The sequence below is a fragment of the Papio anubis genome, chromosome 1 (genome assembly GCF_008728515.1).
Source record: "Papio anubis isolate 15944 chromosome 1, Panubis1.0, whole genome shotgun sequence".
Taxonomy (NCBI): Eukaryota; Metazoa; Chordata; class Mammalia; order Primates; family Cercopithecidae; genus Papio; species Papio anubis.
Genome location: NC_044976.1, coordinates 49,665,075 through 49,681,711, shown reverse-complemented (window position 1 = coordinate 49,681,711; position 16,637 = coordinate 49,665,075). Strand labels below are relative to the sequence as shown.

The window sequence follows — 16,637 nt, the reverse complement described above, 5'->3', positions numbered from 1 at the left end:
ATCCAGACTTCTCTCACCACCTCACTCTCACTTTCATTTAGATCACAGGTGAAAAAAGCCTGAACTCTGAGCATGTTAAAAATACCACACAATATTTGTTAATTCAGTATTGAAAGTTACTGGTAAGGAATCAACTTTTCACAGCCTATTATTTATTTATTTATTTTTAAGAAATAAAGTCTCACTCTGCTGCCTAGGCTGGAATGCAGTGGCTTAATCATTTCTCACTGCAGCCTCGAACTCCTGGACTCAGGTAACTCTCCTGCCTCAGCTTCCTGGTTAGCTGGGACCACAGGCACAAGCCACCATGCCCAGCTCCAATTTTTTACTGTATAGTTCAGTGGTATTACATATATTCATAAAGTTATGTAGCCATTACCACCATCCATCTCCAGAACTTTTCATCTTATATAACAGAAAACTCTACCCACTAAACAATAACTCTCCACTTACAGACTAAATTTTTTCTTGTAGAAATGGGAGTCTCACTGTGTTGTCTAGGCTGGTTTCAAATTCCTGGACACATGCAATCCTCCTGCCTCAGCCTCCCAAAGCGCTGAGATTACAGATGTGAGCCACCACACCTGGCCTTCCCCACGCCCCCATTCACTCAGTTGCCCAGGCTGGAGTACAACGGTGCCATCACAGCTCATCACAGCTCAACGTACCTTCCAACTCCTGAGCTCAAGCATTCCTTCTGCCTCAGCCTACTGAGTTGCTGGGACTACAGGCATGTGCCAACACACCTGACTAATTTTTTTTTTTTTTGTAGAGACAAGATCTCGCTATGTTGCCCAGGCTGGTTTCGAACTCCTGGGCTCAAGCAATCCTCCCCACTTGGCCTTCCAAAGTGCTGGTAGCACAGGTATGAGCCACGCACGCAGCCTGTCTTCTTTTTTTTTTTTTTTGAGATGGAGTTTCACTCTTGTTGCCCAGGCTGGAGTGCAATAGCGCAACCTAGCCTCAACGCAACCTCCACCTCTGGGTTCAAGAGATTCTCCTGCCTCAGCCTCCCAAGTAACTGGGATTACAGGCATGTGCCACCACACCCAGTTAATTTTGTATTTTTAGTAGAGACGGGGTTTCTCTACGTTGGTCAGACTGGTCTCAAACTCCAAACCTCAGGTGACCCACCCACCTTGGCCTCCCAAAGTACTGAGATTACAGGCGTGAGCCACTGTGCCTGGCCGCCTGTCTTCTTTCTTGACTGTGTCTCAGCCAAGGCAAATTCTGCAAATGAAGAGGGAAGTGATAAGAGGTTGACTGTAGATACAATCAGAATTAGAGATGTGTTTTATTTCTTTTCTTGCATTTGCGAATATGTCTTTTATGTATTACCTTACTTCAGGTACAGAGTTAGGGATATATTTCTGTCTGCATTCATATAGGTTATTGAAAATAGGCTGTTGGTGGCTGGCCCAGTGGCTCATGCCTGTAATCTGAGCACTCTAGGAGGCCTAGGTGGGTGGATCACGAGGTCAGGAGTTCAAGACCAGCCTGGCCAACATGGTGAAACCCCATCTCTACTAAAAATAAAAAAAATTAGCCAGGCATGATGGCAGGCGCCTGTAATCCCAGCTACTCAGGAGGCCGAGACAGAAGAATCACTTGAACCCAGGTGGCAGAAGTTGCAGTGGGCTGAGACTGCACCACTGTACTCCAGCCTGGGCAACAGAGCAAGACTCCAACTCCCAAAAAAAAAAAAAAAAAAAAAAAAAGGCTGTTGGCTGGGCATGGTGGCTCATACTTATAATCCTAGCACTTTGGGAGGCCGAGGTGGGTGGACTGCTCGAGCTCAGGAGTTTGTGACCAGCCTGGGCAATATAGTGAGACCCTGTCTCTACTAAAACTACAAAAAATAGCTGGGTATGGTGGTATGCACCTGTAGCCCCAGCTACTTAGGAGACTAAGGTGGGAGGATTGCTTGATCCCTGTCTCTACAAAAATTAAAATTAGCCAGGCAAGTTGGTGCACGCCTGTAGCCCCAGCTACTCAGGAGGCTGATGTGGGAGGATGGCTTGAGCCCGTGAGGTTGAGACTGCAGTGAGCCATGATCATGCCACTACACTCAGCCTAGGCAACCGAGTAAGATTTTGTCTCAAAGAAAGAAAAAGAATCCCAATCTACCTAAGTATTCATATTAAAACTTGTGAAGATCAAAATTCTGCAACAAAGGTTTCTACTAAGTATTACCTAAAAAATATTTTAAGAAAATCAAGTGCTCAGATCTTATGTACCAAGTAACTCACCATCCCATCTTCTCAAGTTACCCTATAATTAGCTCTAGAATTAAACTCTGAACACAGACTGTCTTACTCCTAATGATGCATACAATCTTAAAGCCAAAAAATCAGCCTTTATTAAAGTGCATTCAAATTGAGAGATCAGGCAGAAACAAAGAAAAAACCCACAACAATGCGGTCACACAAATAACAAATAACTGGTTACTTATTTATAAGTCACCTAGGCAAGCTGAACTTCATAGAACACAAAACCAAATTCAAAAAATATATAATGAAATTAACTTTCCCAAAGCTCAACATACTTTATAAATTAGAAGTGATAGGCCAAACACTAAAGCACAGGATTCTAGGAATGTTTAATAGACACTAACAACCATACAATCACACACTCTTACAGCAAAATGCTGATCATGACATTCACTAAAGTGTAAGTGCCTGCTATGTGAAAACTGTAGTTCTAGCAATGCGAAAATGAACCAGACTTGAATTTTTTTTTTTTTTTTTTTTGAGACAGAGTCTGGCTCTGTCGCCCAGGCTGGAGTGCAGTGGCCGGATCTCAGCTCACTGCAAGCTCCGCCTCCCGAGCTTACACCATTCTCCTACCTCAGCCTCCGGAGTAGCTAGGACTACAGGCGCCCGCCACGTGGCCCGGCTAGTTTTTGTATTTTTTTTTTTTTTAGTAGAGACGGGGTTTCAACGTGTTAGCCAGGATGGTCTCAATCTCCTGACCTCATGATCTGCCCATCTCGGCCTCCCAAAGTGCTGGGATTACAGGCTTGAGCCACCGCACCCGGCCCAGACTTGAATTTTAAGAGTAGATGTGACACTATCACAAATAATTAAAATTAAAAAGGGTAAAATGTCCTAAGAATGGTGCACAAAGTAATAAAGGAGTTCAGATTAAGAAAAGTATATGTAGGAGAAATCAGAATTCGTGGATTCTTGGCATTTGAACTGGGCCCTGAATATTAGAAATGAGACTAGGAAGGATTAAGGAAGAACGTTCTGGGCAATGGGTATAGAATGGGCAAAAACAGGAAAGCAGAAGACATATATGGAATACAGCAAACTGTTCTGCATGACTGGAGTATACAGGTTGTATAAAAGAAAGCACAAGGCTATGAAGAGCTGAAAAAGTATACATAGAGCCAAATCCTGACTTTGAATGCTAAGTCAGATATCTTCAGTGGTTAGTTACAGTAAAGAATCATTAAGGGCCAGGCATGGTGGCTCACGCCTGTAATCCCAGCACTTTGGGAGGCCAAGGAGGGTGGATTACTTGAGGTTAGGAGTTGCACAGAAGCCTGACCAATACGGTGAAACCCCATCTTTATTAAAAATACAAAAATTAGCTGGGTGTGGTGGCGCATGCCTGTAATCCCAGCTACTCGGGAGGCTGAGACAGGAGAATTGCTTGGACCTGGGAGGCGGAGGTTGCAGTGAGCTGAGGTGACACCACTGTACTCCAACCTGGGCAACAGAGTGAGACTGTGTTTCCAAAAAAAAAAAATCATTAAGGATTACAAGGCAAGCAATCTGATCAGGGATGAAATTTATCTGGCAACATGGAATGAAATGAATGAGGAGGGGACATCAATTATGTTGCTGTAAGAACTGATGAGGACCTCAATTATGATGGTGACCTTACAAGGTGAAGAAGGCATAGTTCTAAGTTAGTCTATCATCAAATATTCATTGGGTGTCTACAATATGGAAGGTAACATTCTACTCCACTAAGATATCTTACAAGTTTAATGTATCATTCTCATTTTTGAGGAAATCGTGATGTGGAAAAACAACTGTTAAAGCAACAAAAGCTAATAAGGCAATATATGATTTCCAGATAAATGTTACAAACACAAAAAAAACCGTACATGACAAATCAGCAGTGAGAGGAAAAAAATGGTCAGTGAAGGCTTTATTAACAAAGGTGGAGTTAGTTGATCTGCCCCTCAGTAAGAAGGCTGAACTTGAACATGAAGGGGATGGATAAAACTTCACAAAAGTAAATTGTTAAAAGCTGAATAATTTGTATAACAAGGCCAAGATATGTGAAATAAATTTGGGGATTTTTCCACCAAAATGGTAAACAAAATGCTAATAAGAAAAAAACAACCCTCTATCTAAATTTAATTTTGTAAGTTCAGGAAAATGAGGCATTGATATACCATTACAGGCAGGGCACAGTGACTCACATACGTAATCCCAACACTGGGAGGCACGGTGGGAGGATCAGTTGAGCCCAGGGGTTCGAAACTAGCCTGGGCAAAGTGAGGCTCCATCTCTAAAAACAAGCCCATTCCCCACAAAACATTATAGCTTTGCATGTAAAAATAAGCATTACATTCTAGATTTTTTACAAGGAAGGGGGTTATTTTTAGTGCATTCTACAGGATAAACCAATCCTTTTAACAAAAAAAGAGGGTTTTTGTTTTTGTTTGGTATTTTAATAGAGATGGGGTCTCACTTTGTTGCCCAGACTGTTCTCGAATTCCTGGGATCAAATGATCCTCCTGCTTTGGCCACCTAAGTGTTGGGATGACAGGCATGAGCCACTGTCCCCGGCCAAAAAAAAAAAAAAGGTATCTTGAAGAAAGCTTTATGCAGGTTCAATTTGAAATATCCAAAATGTTACATTTTCTTATTTGTCAAAAAAGCTCCCCAAAACAATCTGATAAATCCTTTCCTTTTTCATATTTTACACGTAAGCGGCAGAGTCAGAATTTGAACACAGGACCATCTGACGCTAAAAGCAGAGCTACACTTGCATTCAATGCTATACAAACTTAGGATTTTAAAATTTCAAATGTATTAATCAAAAAGTATAGGTCGGAGAAAAAGACTGGCGAATCTCAAACTATAATTACTGCAAAATTGAGAGATATCTACCCTTCTTTTTACATATTCAGATTAGAAAGTGTAACATGGTTTGTTGTTCAATGAATATTATGCTCTTTTAACAGAGTGCCTCCCTCAAATGAGCACATAACAAAGCTCACAGTGACAGAGGGGAACCTCAAGCTGTTTTACATATGTCTTTCAGGACTGGGCTGCCTACCTGGCCTCCCCCTCTCATGGACCTCCCTTCTTCAGCCTTTCCTGACTTATCCTCCCACTCACTGTCATTCCGAGACTGCCTTGGCTGGTCAGATTTCCTCTGTATTCTTTTTAAACATTTACGAATACAGGAGTTGGGTGGAGGGTGCGACAAATTTGTTTCTACTTTCTAATTCGACAAACACCCTAAATCTCTTCCCATCCAATACTTCAAGGATAGAGATTCAAGTACTTCCTTTTTCTCCCCCAAGTACTTTACCATTACATAAATATCTTGTGGTGATATATATACAGGGCAAAACCCCCTAAATCACTAAATACATTAGTTTAAACCAATTACTGTATTTAATATTACTGGAATTTGACTTTTTGGATTCCTTAAAACTGATCTACCCCTATAGTCCCAGCTACTCAGGAGACTGAAGCCACAGGATCCTTTCGAGACCTGGAGGTGGAGGCTGCAATGCACTATAATTGCACCTGCACTCCAGCCTGGGCAACACAGCAAGACTTCACCTCTAAAGGAAATAATTTTTTTAAAAAACCTAAGCCAGGCAGAGTGGAAGCGCACCTGTAACCCTAGTTACTCAAGAGGCTGAGGCATGAGTATCCCTTGAGCCCAGGAGTTTGAGACTAGCAACATAATGAGACCCCGTCTCTATTTTCTAAATTTAAAAAACATAAAGGGCAGGTGCAGGGGCTCATGCCTGTAATCCCAGTACTTTGGGAGGCCAAGGCAGGCAGATCACCTGAAGTGAGGAGTTTGAGACCAGCCTGGTCAACATGGCAAACCTCCATTTCTACTAAAAGTACAAAAATTAGCTGGCCTTGGTGGCGCATGCCTGTAGTCCCAACTACTTGAGAGACTGAGGCAGGAGAATCACTTGAACCCAGGAGGCGGAGCCAAGATCGCACCACTGCACTCTAGCTGGGCAACAGGGCGAGACTTGGTCTCAAAAAAGAGAAAACAAAAAAAACCCAAACATATATATATAGAGAGAGACCAGCCTGGGTAACACAGGGAGGCCCAGTCACAAAACAAAAAAACAACAACAAAAAACTGATCGACAATATAGAAGCAAAAATGGCACTAGGAAAACGCAGAGTTCTTACAAGCAGTTCAAGTATACCTGCCTCAAATACATTAGTTCATTTAAAAGAAATCTATTCATGCATTACCAAATTGCTGAATGCCTAATATGTGCCAGGCGCTGTTATAAGTACTTAGGAAACACCAATTAAAAAAAAAAATCGGCCGGGCACGGTGGCTCACGCCTGAAATCCCAGCACTTTGGGAGGCAAAGGCAGATGGATCACAAGGTCAGGAGATCAACACCATCCTGGCTAACACGGTGATACCCCTGTCTCTATAAAAATACAAAAAATTAGCTGGGCGTGGTGGCGGGCGCCTGTAGTCCCAGCTACTCGGGAAGCTGAGGCAGGAGAATGGCGTGAACCCGGGAGGCAGAGCTTGCAGTAAGCTGAGATCACACCACTGCACTCCAGCCTGGGCAACAGAGCCAGACTCCTCAAAAATAAATAAATAGCCGGGCGCGGTGGCTCAAGCCTGTAATCCCAGCACTTTGGGAGGCTGAGACGGGCGGATCACAAGGTCAGGAGATCGAGACCATCCTGGCTAACACGGTGAAACCCCGTCTCTACTAAAAAATACAAAAAACTAGCCGGGCGAGGTGGCGGGCGCCTGTGGTCCCAGCTACTCCGGAGGCTGAGGCAGGAGAATGGCGTAAACCCGGGAGGCGGAGCTTGCAGTGAGCTGAGATCCGGCCACTGCACTCCAGCCTGGGCGACAGAGCCAGACTCAGTCTCAAAAAAATAAAAAAATAAAAAAATAAATAAATAAATAAATAAATAAATAAATAAATAAATAAATCCCCTTTTCTCTTTTCTATCTAGTGGGAGAAGACAGATGATAGACAATGTAACTTTCTAACTTGTGTTAGAAAGTAACAAATGGTATTGGGAGGGAAAAACAGAATAGGGTGAGAGGGACTTCCAGGGTATTAGGGCAGGTTGCACTTTCAAATAGGGTGGTCAGAGAAGGTTTAAGGTGGCATTTGAGAAAAGACTTGAAGGAGGTGAGGGAGTCAGTCAGCCATGAAATCTGGGAAAGAGTACTCCAGACATAATAAGGAGAACAAAGGTCCTAGAATAGCAATGAGGCCAGGGAAGCTGGAGGGAAGCCAACAAAGGGGTTAGCTGTAGGTGTCAAGGGACATGTGTGGAAACAAGGGGTACAGATTATGTACGGTTTATGGGATACTATAAGGAATCTGATTTTTACTTTGAATGAGACAAGGATCCACAGAGGGTTGGGCAGACTGTAGAGTTCAGTTTTAAAAAAATATGGCTGTTGTGTTGAGGACAGGCCTTAGCAAGTACAAGAGTGAAAGCAGGGAGACCAGTTAGGAGGCTACAAAAGAAACCATGGAAAGAAATACGCACTTCCTACAAACTTGGATCATAATGGTGCAAGGGGTTTACTTTTAGGCAAAAATAAATAAAAACAAATTTGTCAGATGTTAATAGGAAATAAATGGAACTGGCTCTTGTCATTATATGTACATTGTACATATAAAGCAGCAAACAATGACATCTTTTAACTTCTCACCTCAAGAAAACATGTTCCTTTACAATCAGCTATTCACTGTTAATTACATACAATTTGTTGAAAAGGTTACTTTTATCAACTGAAAGTACTATAAATCTGCTGTGTGAGGTAGCTCATGCCTGTAATTCCAGTCTTTGGGAGGCTAAGGGAGGAGGATCACCTGAAGCCAGGAGTTTGAGGCTGCCAAGTGACCAATCCACTCTAACCTGGATGACAGAGGGAGATTCCCAACTCAAATAAATGAATAAATAACTTTGGATTGCTGTTTCTCAGATCATCTAAAATAACCATTCCTAAAACAGATCTTATTTCTTTGGGGGTGGGGGACAATACTTTTCCTCCAAAAGTTTCTTTTTATGCTTCCATCTTTTAAAGTAATTTTCTTCCAATTGATACTGAATTTGTATATTAGTCTGCGTCATTCACTTCAGGAAAGCGCAACCATAAAAAACTCCCACTGTCAAAAATATAACATTTCCAAAAAAAGTTCCTTCATGACACCAAAAACCCCTCATCCCTCATCATCACCTAGTTCTTCTGGAAAAGGCAAACACACTTTCCATAAACTCTAGTACCTTTAATAGTACAATTATCATAAGGATAGGAGAAAGAGAACAAGTCAAAGATATTCAATTTGCCTGGAAAGAAAGGGGATAGGAGGCAGGAGAATTGCTTGGGGCCAGGAGTTCAAGACCAGCCTAGGCAACATAGGAGCCCCTGTCTCTATTTTTTAAAAAAAGAAGGGGGTGAGGGTCGGGAGCATAAGAGATTTTAAAATAAAAACTTCAGGCCAAATGTGGTGGCTCACATCTATAATCCCAGCACTTTGGGAGACCAAGGTGGGTGAATTGCTTGAGGTCAGGAGTTCAAGACCAGCCTGACCAACATGGTGAAACCCTGTCTCTACTAAAAGTACAAAAATTAGCTAGGCGTGGTGGCACGTGCCTGTAATCCCAGCTACTCAGGAGGCTGAAGCAGCAGAATCACTAGAATCCGGCAGGCAGAGGTTGCAGTGAGCAGTGAGATCATGCCACTGCACTCCAGCAAGGGCGACAGAGCGAGACTCCGTCTCATTAAAAAAAAAAAAAAAAAAGGTGAAATAAGCACTCTTGTTGTATAGTAAATATAGAGGGGAAAGAGAGTGAAGGATAAACATAGCTTGCTTGCTTCACTCAAAGGTACTTATAAAGACACCCAGATTCAGCTTTGATTTTTAAGAGACTACCCTTGTGACAACTTACTTTGGAAAAAATAGTCGTGTAAATACAGAAAATACTAAATTCAACTTCATTAATTAATTCAACATTTAGGTGCTTATGTGCCAGAAACTGAGCGAGGGCAGAGTCCTTGTTCTCAAGGGCTTTTACTTGTAATCTATCTCCCGGTTACTGAGTACCTACTGAGGCAGATGCGAGGGATACAACAGCAAACCGGAAACACAGATTCTCTACCTTCATGCAGCTTGTACTGAAGGAGGTGAATGCAAGGATGAGACACACATCTAACAAAGATACAACACTAAAGTGTTATAGATATTGCTTATGGAAGTGTAGAGGTTTCAGTGGGGACGCAAGGGATTCGGGCTGGGAGGAAAGGGAATGCTGGGACTTCAAATATGGAAAGCTGAGTTCTCAAAGAGGATTAGATGTCCACCTGGCTGACCTGGGGGAAGGGTTCCAAGCAGACAGGAACTGGAGCAAAACAAAGGTGTGAACAGCGTGTTGTATTTGGTAGGCCTGGAATACAGAATGTAAGAGAGAGAAGTTACGGAGGCTTCTGTATACCACAATCAAGACTGGACCTTACTGGTATATACGAAATGCCCCAGAAAAATTTTATTCAGAAAACCAGCATATATGATCAGGTTTTTCTGGTGTGATGAGACATTGGTTTACACAGGAATGAGAAAAGAAAATACTAGATAATGATGTCATCACATGAAACAACAAAGGAGCCTGCCCAGTCAGAAAACTAAACTCTTCAGGAAAAAATTAAGTACTACTACTACTGAAGCCCTCTGGAAAAGGTTGTATTCAGTATCATCTAAAATGGAAAAAGTACAGGAAAGGTTTTCAAACATATATTGTGGATTATGACATCCACATACCTATTTAGAGTTTAAGAGGTCTTCACTCGAATTCTGCAACACATCTGGGACTACTGATTGTTGTACAAAAAGCAGTAAAACATATTCAGGAGAGTCTTTGATACAAAGGGAGAACACGCGTAACTGAAGGAATTTCCCAAGCTAGGTTTAAAGGTTTCCAAAGTTGAAGCTAATCAAGTTTTCTTAAGTCAGCACGTTTAAAAGGTGTGTCATAAGGGTGGAGCAAAAGGAGGAGGGATTAAAATTAATATATATATATAAACAACTCGATGTCGCTAGGGTTAAAATCACCACTTGGAGATCCGTCTCCCAAGCAGAGGCAGAAATGAAGACCTGCCAGATCCAATTAACAAAAAGACGAGGGAGGGGGTAAGAGGATGACCACACATGAAAACATAAATGGGGCGGGGGGGGGGGGGGGTGCTTTGCAACCACCTATCCAGAACCCATAATCCAGTTGGCGGTGCGATGAGGAAATCATACGATTCAGACATAAAGGCAGGAAAATGTCACTCCCAAACTCCACAAGCGAACCACCAGACACTGGCCAAGGGGATGTGATCACATACTCTGATCCCAGAACTCAAGGGCAGAGAGTATCATCCCCACACGGTGCCCGAGGGGAGGCGAAGAATCAACCCTATTCTGAGATCAGAGAGCAAATGCCCTCAGATCCAGCCCTAAGGGGGTCAATGCCGCCCAGGCCAGGCCTTGCCGAAGCCAGGGGCAGAGATGGCCCCGAAGCCCCCTCAACCTCCACCAGAGCTGCCTCTACTTGCTCCCCCCAACACACACCCTCCCCTACCTGATATGGCGGCGGCGGCTCCTGATCCGGCTCCGTCCCCTCGCCAAAGCTAGCCCGGTCAGACTGAGACTCGTGAAGCAGGGAGATGTCATCCGAGGTGGGGGATTTGAGGCAGTTCCCCATCTTCCGGAGCTGGGGTGCGTGATCTGGGGGAGGAGAAAGCAGCGATGGGGTCGTTCGCACGCTCCGCGGTCCGCCTCGGTTGGCAAGGTGGGGTCGGGCGGCAGGCCGGGGATCAGAAGGAGGCGACTCCACCGCCCCACGGTGCCGCCAAGGGGCCGCTCATGCCAGCCCCCGGGAGTGGGGGCTCAAGGCTGGGCCGCGGGCTCCGCTGGGGTCGCGGCGTTTGCCTCCTGCGAGGCAGCGATGGGGGGGGGGGGCGGGGAGACGAAGCACTCCCCCCCCCCCCCCCCCGCGGGGCGGCGGCGGCCACGGAGCTGCTGGGCCTAATCCAGGTCAGCAGGGGGGGGCGCGGCCGTCACGGCTGCCTCAGCTGCTGCCTCAGCTGCTGCTGCCCCCGCCGACGCCGGAGCCACGGCCGCGGGCCTCATCCTACTCCGCCTCAGCGCGGCAGTGGCGGCCAGAACGAGGCCGGCTCGGGCCCTGCGTCATCGCGCCGTGCGTGCTCTGGTTCCGCCCCCGGCGGCAGGAGGCGAGGGCGGCTCCGGCGGCTCGGGCGGCTACCAACCCCCTCTCCACCAGCAGCTGTTCCCCGTCCTGCGTCAATTTTTGCTTGTCTCTGACTGCTTGGCTCCGTACCTGACTCCGAAACCAATTTCCCGTCTCCCGCCCCGTCTAAGGCTCAGTTCTTACCTGTGCACTGCCTGACAATCTTCTCACCACCCTCCACGAGGCGGTCTATTTATATAAACCCATATTGGAATGGATTAGGCCCATGATTAAAATGTTAAAAGGCTTCCCCTTTATCGCATCAGATAAGGTCCTAGCTCGTTAGTGAACCCTCCCTACCTCTCCAGTCGTGTCCTTATCCTCCCACATCACAGCCGGAGAGATTCTTCTTCCAGTTGTATATCAGATTGTTCATTTCTTTCCAGTCCCAGTACCAAAGTCCAAGCCACCATCATCTCTCACCTTGACTTCTGCAATAGACTCTCAGCTGTTCCTGAGTTCATCATTGCCCACATCCAATTCACTGTTGGCACAGTTGACAGAATTATCTTTTTAAAATTTGAATCGGATGGTGTCATTCTCCTGTTAAAACCTTCAATGTCTCCTCAAGGCTGTCTTTAAAACAATCCCTAAATGGTTTACAAATCTGACTTTCTTTCAATCTCATTATCAGCATTGTCACCTCTTTCTCAAATTCTAAACTAGACTCTCAAATGCTTTTGGTTATCTGGAATACTATTGCCTCTGCCTGGGGCCTATGTCCATATTGTTTCTCTCACAGAAACCCGCTTCTCTCCACTCCCAACCTTTCTGCTTCTTATCAGGCTAATCATTATTCTCAGGAATCCTTCTGGATGCAACTTCATTTCCCCTGGGGAAACTCTCCTGACCCTCCAGTCTGGGTTAGTCGCTTCCTCTGTGCTCTCACACAGCCCGATCAAGCTGAATCATCTGTCCCTCTGTGCAAGGCTGGCACACTGCCCAAGGTAGAGTATGCTCTCTCCTTGGTTCAATGAACAGCTCAAACAACATATGCAAAAGAAGGAAGCAAGGATGACAGTGCTCCTGATAGACGTTCATTCAACAGGTGGTCTTGACTGCCTTTCGTTTTATTCATCATTTACTGAATTTGTGTGTGCGTGTATATACCAGAATCCACGCTAAGGACTGGGGAAAAGGATGATCACACCTGGCTTGTTGCTGATAGAGCCCAGAGACCACCTGGGAAGACAAGTAATCAGATGAGTCCTAAGCCCACACCCTGCCACGGACCCCAAGGTTTTTAGAGGAACCAGAAGACAGCAATTAGTTCATTTGAGGAACAGAAAGGATTCTTAGAGGTAGGGCTATATTAAACTTGAATGGGTCTGAACACTCTTACTCTGCAGTCCCTATTCTACGAAGTCACTATCTTATTTAAATGCACTCAAATTTTTGATATAAAATTTTTGAAAAGACTCATAATTTTGAGCCAGGTGTGGTGGCTTAAGTCTGTAATCCCAGCACTTTGGGAGGTTGAGGCGGGTGGATCACTTGAGGTCAGGGATTCGAGACCAGCCTGGCCAACACGGTGAAACCCCATCTCTACTAAAAATACAAAAACTAGCCAGATGTGGTGGTGCACACCTGTAGTCCCAGCTACTCTGGAGGCTGAGGCAGGAAAACTGCTTGAACCTGGGAGGTGGAGGTTGCAGTGCAGTGAGCGGAGATTGTACCACTGCACTCTAGCCTGGGTGAGGGAGTGAGTAAGACTCAGTCACCCCCCAAAAAAAGGAAGGAGAAAGAGAAACACAGAGAAAGAGAAGGGAGGAGGGAGGGAGGAAGGAAGGAAAGAAGGAAGGGAGAGAAAGAGGAAAGAAAGAAAAGAAGAAGGAAGGAAGGAGGGAAAGAAAGGAAGGAAGGAAAAGACAGAAGGAAGAAAAGGAAAGAAAGAATGAGTTGACTCATGATTTTGGTTTTGGAATTGTTGAGCTTCCGGGAACTCATTTAATTTATGACTGGCTAAATTTACCAGAAATCAGAGGTACTCTGGAATTTTTACAAAGTCAGAAAATTTATCCCACAAATTATTATCACACCTAAAGAAATTTTTATTAATAATAATTTATAAAATTATTTGACATAATATTTACACAGTGCTAGAATTTGTAGACGTTGTTTGTTTGTTTTTGGAGACAGGGTCTCACTCTGTCACCCAGGCTGACTTGATCGATGCTCACTGCAGCTTCAACCTCCTGGGCTCAGGTGATCCTCCAGGCCTCTTCAGTAACTAGAACTACAGGTGCATGCCACCATGCTTTGCATTTGTTTTTGTTTTTGTTCTTGGTAGAGATGAGGTCTTGCCATGTTGCCCAGGCTGGTCTCGAACTCCTGGGGTCAAGCAGTCCTCCTGCCTCAGCCTCCCAAAGTACTGGAATTACAGGTGTGAGCCACTGTATGCCTGGCCAGACATAGATTTATTTATTTAGTTTTAATTTTTTTTTTTTTTTTAACTTTTGAGACAGAGTTTCACTCGTGTTGCCCAGGCTAGAGTGCAATGGTGCAATCTTGGCTCACCGCAACATCTACCTCCCTGGTTCAAGCGATTCTCCTGCCTCAGCCTCCGAATAGCTGGGATTACAGGCATGCACCACCACACTAGACTAATTTTTTCTATTTTTAGTAGAGATGGGGTTTCACTATGTTGGCCAGGCTGGTCTCGAATTCCTGACCTCAGGTGATCCACCCACGTTGGCCTCCCAAAGTGCTGGGATTATTGACGTGAGCCACCTCGCCAGGCCAGATTTATTTTAAGTTTTGTTTTTCATACTTTTTTTCCACAGGTGGATAACACTGACACAAGCTCTTGAAAAGTTCTATAGTGCCTTGTGAAAAGAAGTGATCTTGCTAAATCTAAAACTAGCTTGGGCTGGGCGCGGTGGCGCACGCCTGTAATCCCAGCACAGGCAGGTGGATCACAAGGTCAGGAGTTCTAAACCAGCCTGGCCAATATGGTGAAACCCCATCTCTACTAAAAATACAAAAGTTAGCTGGGCATGGTGGCATGCACCTGTAATCCCAGCTCCTCGGGAGGCTAAGGCAGGAGAATCGCTTGAACCCGAGAGGCGGAGGTTGCAGTGAGCTGAGATGGCGCCATCGCACTCCAGACAGAGTGAGACTCCGTCTCAATAAATAAACGAACAAACAAACAAGTTTGGTTGTTTGCCAGAAGATGGGAGGAGCATTTGAAGCCCATTAATGGCTTGGACATGGTCCCTGCCTTCAAATAGCTCAAACTCAAGTAGATGAGACAAGTAGGTGAACAGTTAGCAGGGCTACATTCAGATCTTTATTCTACTTTTATTTTTAACTTTTGCTTCCATGAGCATGTATATATCACTAACTCACAAAGGTACAGCTTTAGACCTCTGCGTCTGGTGAGAGAATAACTGTTGTATATTCCCTTGAGTTCAGGGGAAATGACATTTTAGAAAAGGTGAACGGTTATTGACCATTATTTTCTTGTGGATGAGTAAAATACCAGCTACAATTTTAACATAGCTTAAAAAAATGATAGAAATGGTCTTTTTTTTTTTTGAGATGAAGTCTCACTTTGTCACACAGGCTGGAGTGCAGTGGCACAATCTCGGCTCACTGCAACCTCCGCCTCCTGGGTTCAAGTGATTCTCATGTCTCAGCCTCCTGAGTAGCTGGAATTATAGGCGGGGGCCATCATGCCCAGCTAATTTTTTGTATTTTTAGTCAAGATGGTGTTTCACCATGTTGGTCAGGCTGATCTCGAGCTCCTGACCTCAAATGATCCACCTGCCTTGGCCTCCCAAAGTTCAGGGATTTCAGGCATGAGCCACCATGCCCAGCCATGTGGTCTTGATAATAATGAATAAAACTACCAGAATAAAATTGTGTCTATCACTTATGTAGTGCTTCCTATGTGTAAGGCATTGTCCTAACTGCTTTACTTCTGTTCAATTAATGCTAATTAAATGATCTGCAGAGTGACTAGGACCTAACACAGTCATGGCTCTTTTGGATACTCACAAGCTAATCAGATGTGAAAATAATAGGCCCAAGTTGAATAATAGCCATCATAGCAAACACTTATAAAACACTCTCTGTATGACAGCATGTGTTTTATTTGCCCTTTCTGGTAATTCATTCAACCCTCAAAACTCTATGAAATGGACACTACTGATATCCCCATATTACAAATGATGTAAGATATAAACGTGTGCTAGAGTTGGTTCATACTAGCTCATACGAGCCAATTGTTAGAATTTCCGGAATTGTGTGACCTAGTTGTTAAACATAGTCATTATTAAAAATTAAATTATATAAACTTACAGTTAAATAGGTATATTAAAAACAAACAATAAATACCCAAAACTAATGGCTAACTACTTTACTGTATTTCACTATTGTCTGTGTTATTGAGGTTATTTCCTTCTAGTGTATCTCTGTGGTAGAAATACTTTATAATGACAAGCCGCTGAACATCTCTCCCTAATTCTGTGTTTAGTGATGCCAGATTGGTAGCTTGAAATTGCCCATGGTGAGAGTATTTATACCTTGGAAATCAGCAAATGTAACAGGACTTGATTGTTTTGTTGATTGTCTACACTTAACCAAGTGACTCCAATTCCAACCTGGCATCCTACATTCTAGCCGCATCACAGTGCTTTCCATAGCCTTGACTTTCAGTATGCCTTTCCACCTCTATCCTCTAACTTTTGCCATGCTGTTACCTTCTGTTGAAATCAAGCATCTTTTAAGATTTTGAGATTCTTTTGTAATTCATAAGCATGATGACTGGGTATTCACATGCATGTGTGAGATGTGCCACCCTGGAACCTTGTTACGACGTCAGCACATTATGGGTCTGACATGAAAAAAAAATTATCCTGAAATACCACCTTCTTCATGAGGCTGTCTCTGATTTCATTCAGTTGGAATATATGCAATGATAAAAAAAAATGGGATCTATTATTATATTATGTATGTCTACTGCTAATCATACATGAATATTTTAACACAATTTTTTCTTATTTATTTATTTATTTATTTATTTTTAGAGACAGGGTCTCCCTCCATCACCCAGGCTGGAGTGCAGTGAAAAGATCATGACTGCAACATCGAACTCCTGGGCTCAAGCTATCCTCCCACATCTGC

The 16,637-nt window shown here is 44.0% G+C and overlaps 1 protein-coding gene and 1 non-coding gene across 2 annotated transcripts in view; one reads left to right on the top strand and one right to left on the bottom strand.

Moving 5' to 3' along the window:
- The window catches only part of RNF11 (ring finger protein 11), a 35,737-nt gene extending 24,296 nt beyond the window's left edge, over positions 1–11,441 (bottom strand). The window contains exon 1 of the mRNA XM_003891874.4: positions 10,842–11,441. Coding sequence (XP_003891923.1) covers positions 10,842–10,964 — 123 coding nt within the window. The 5' untranslated portion in view covers positions 10,965–11,441. The remainder of the gene's footprint in view (positions 1–10,841) is intronic.
- Positions 11,442–16,249: 4,808 nt separating this feature from the next.
- LOC116272446 lies at positions 16,250–16,353 on the top strand. Its single transcript, XR_004181125.1, has one exon. It is a non-coding gene; the product is annotated as a small nucleolar RNA U13 (small nucleolar RNA).
- Positions 16,354–16,637: the final 284 nt, after the last annotated feature.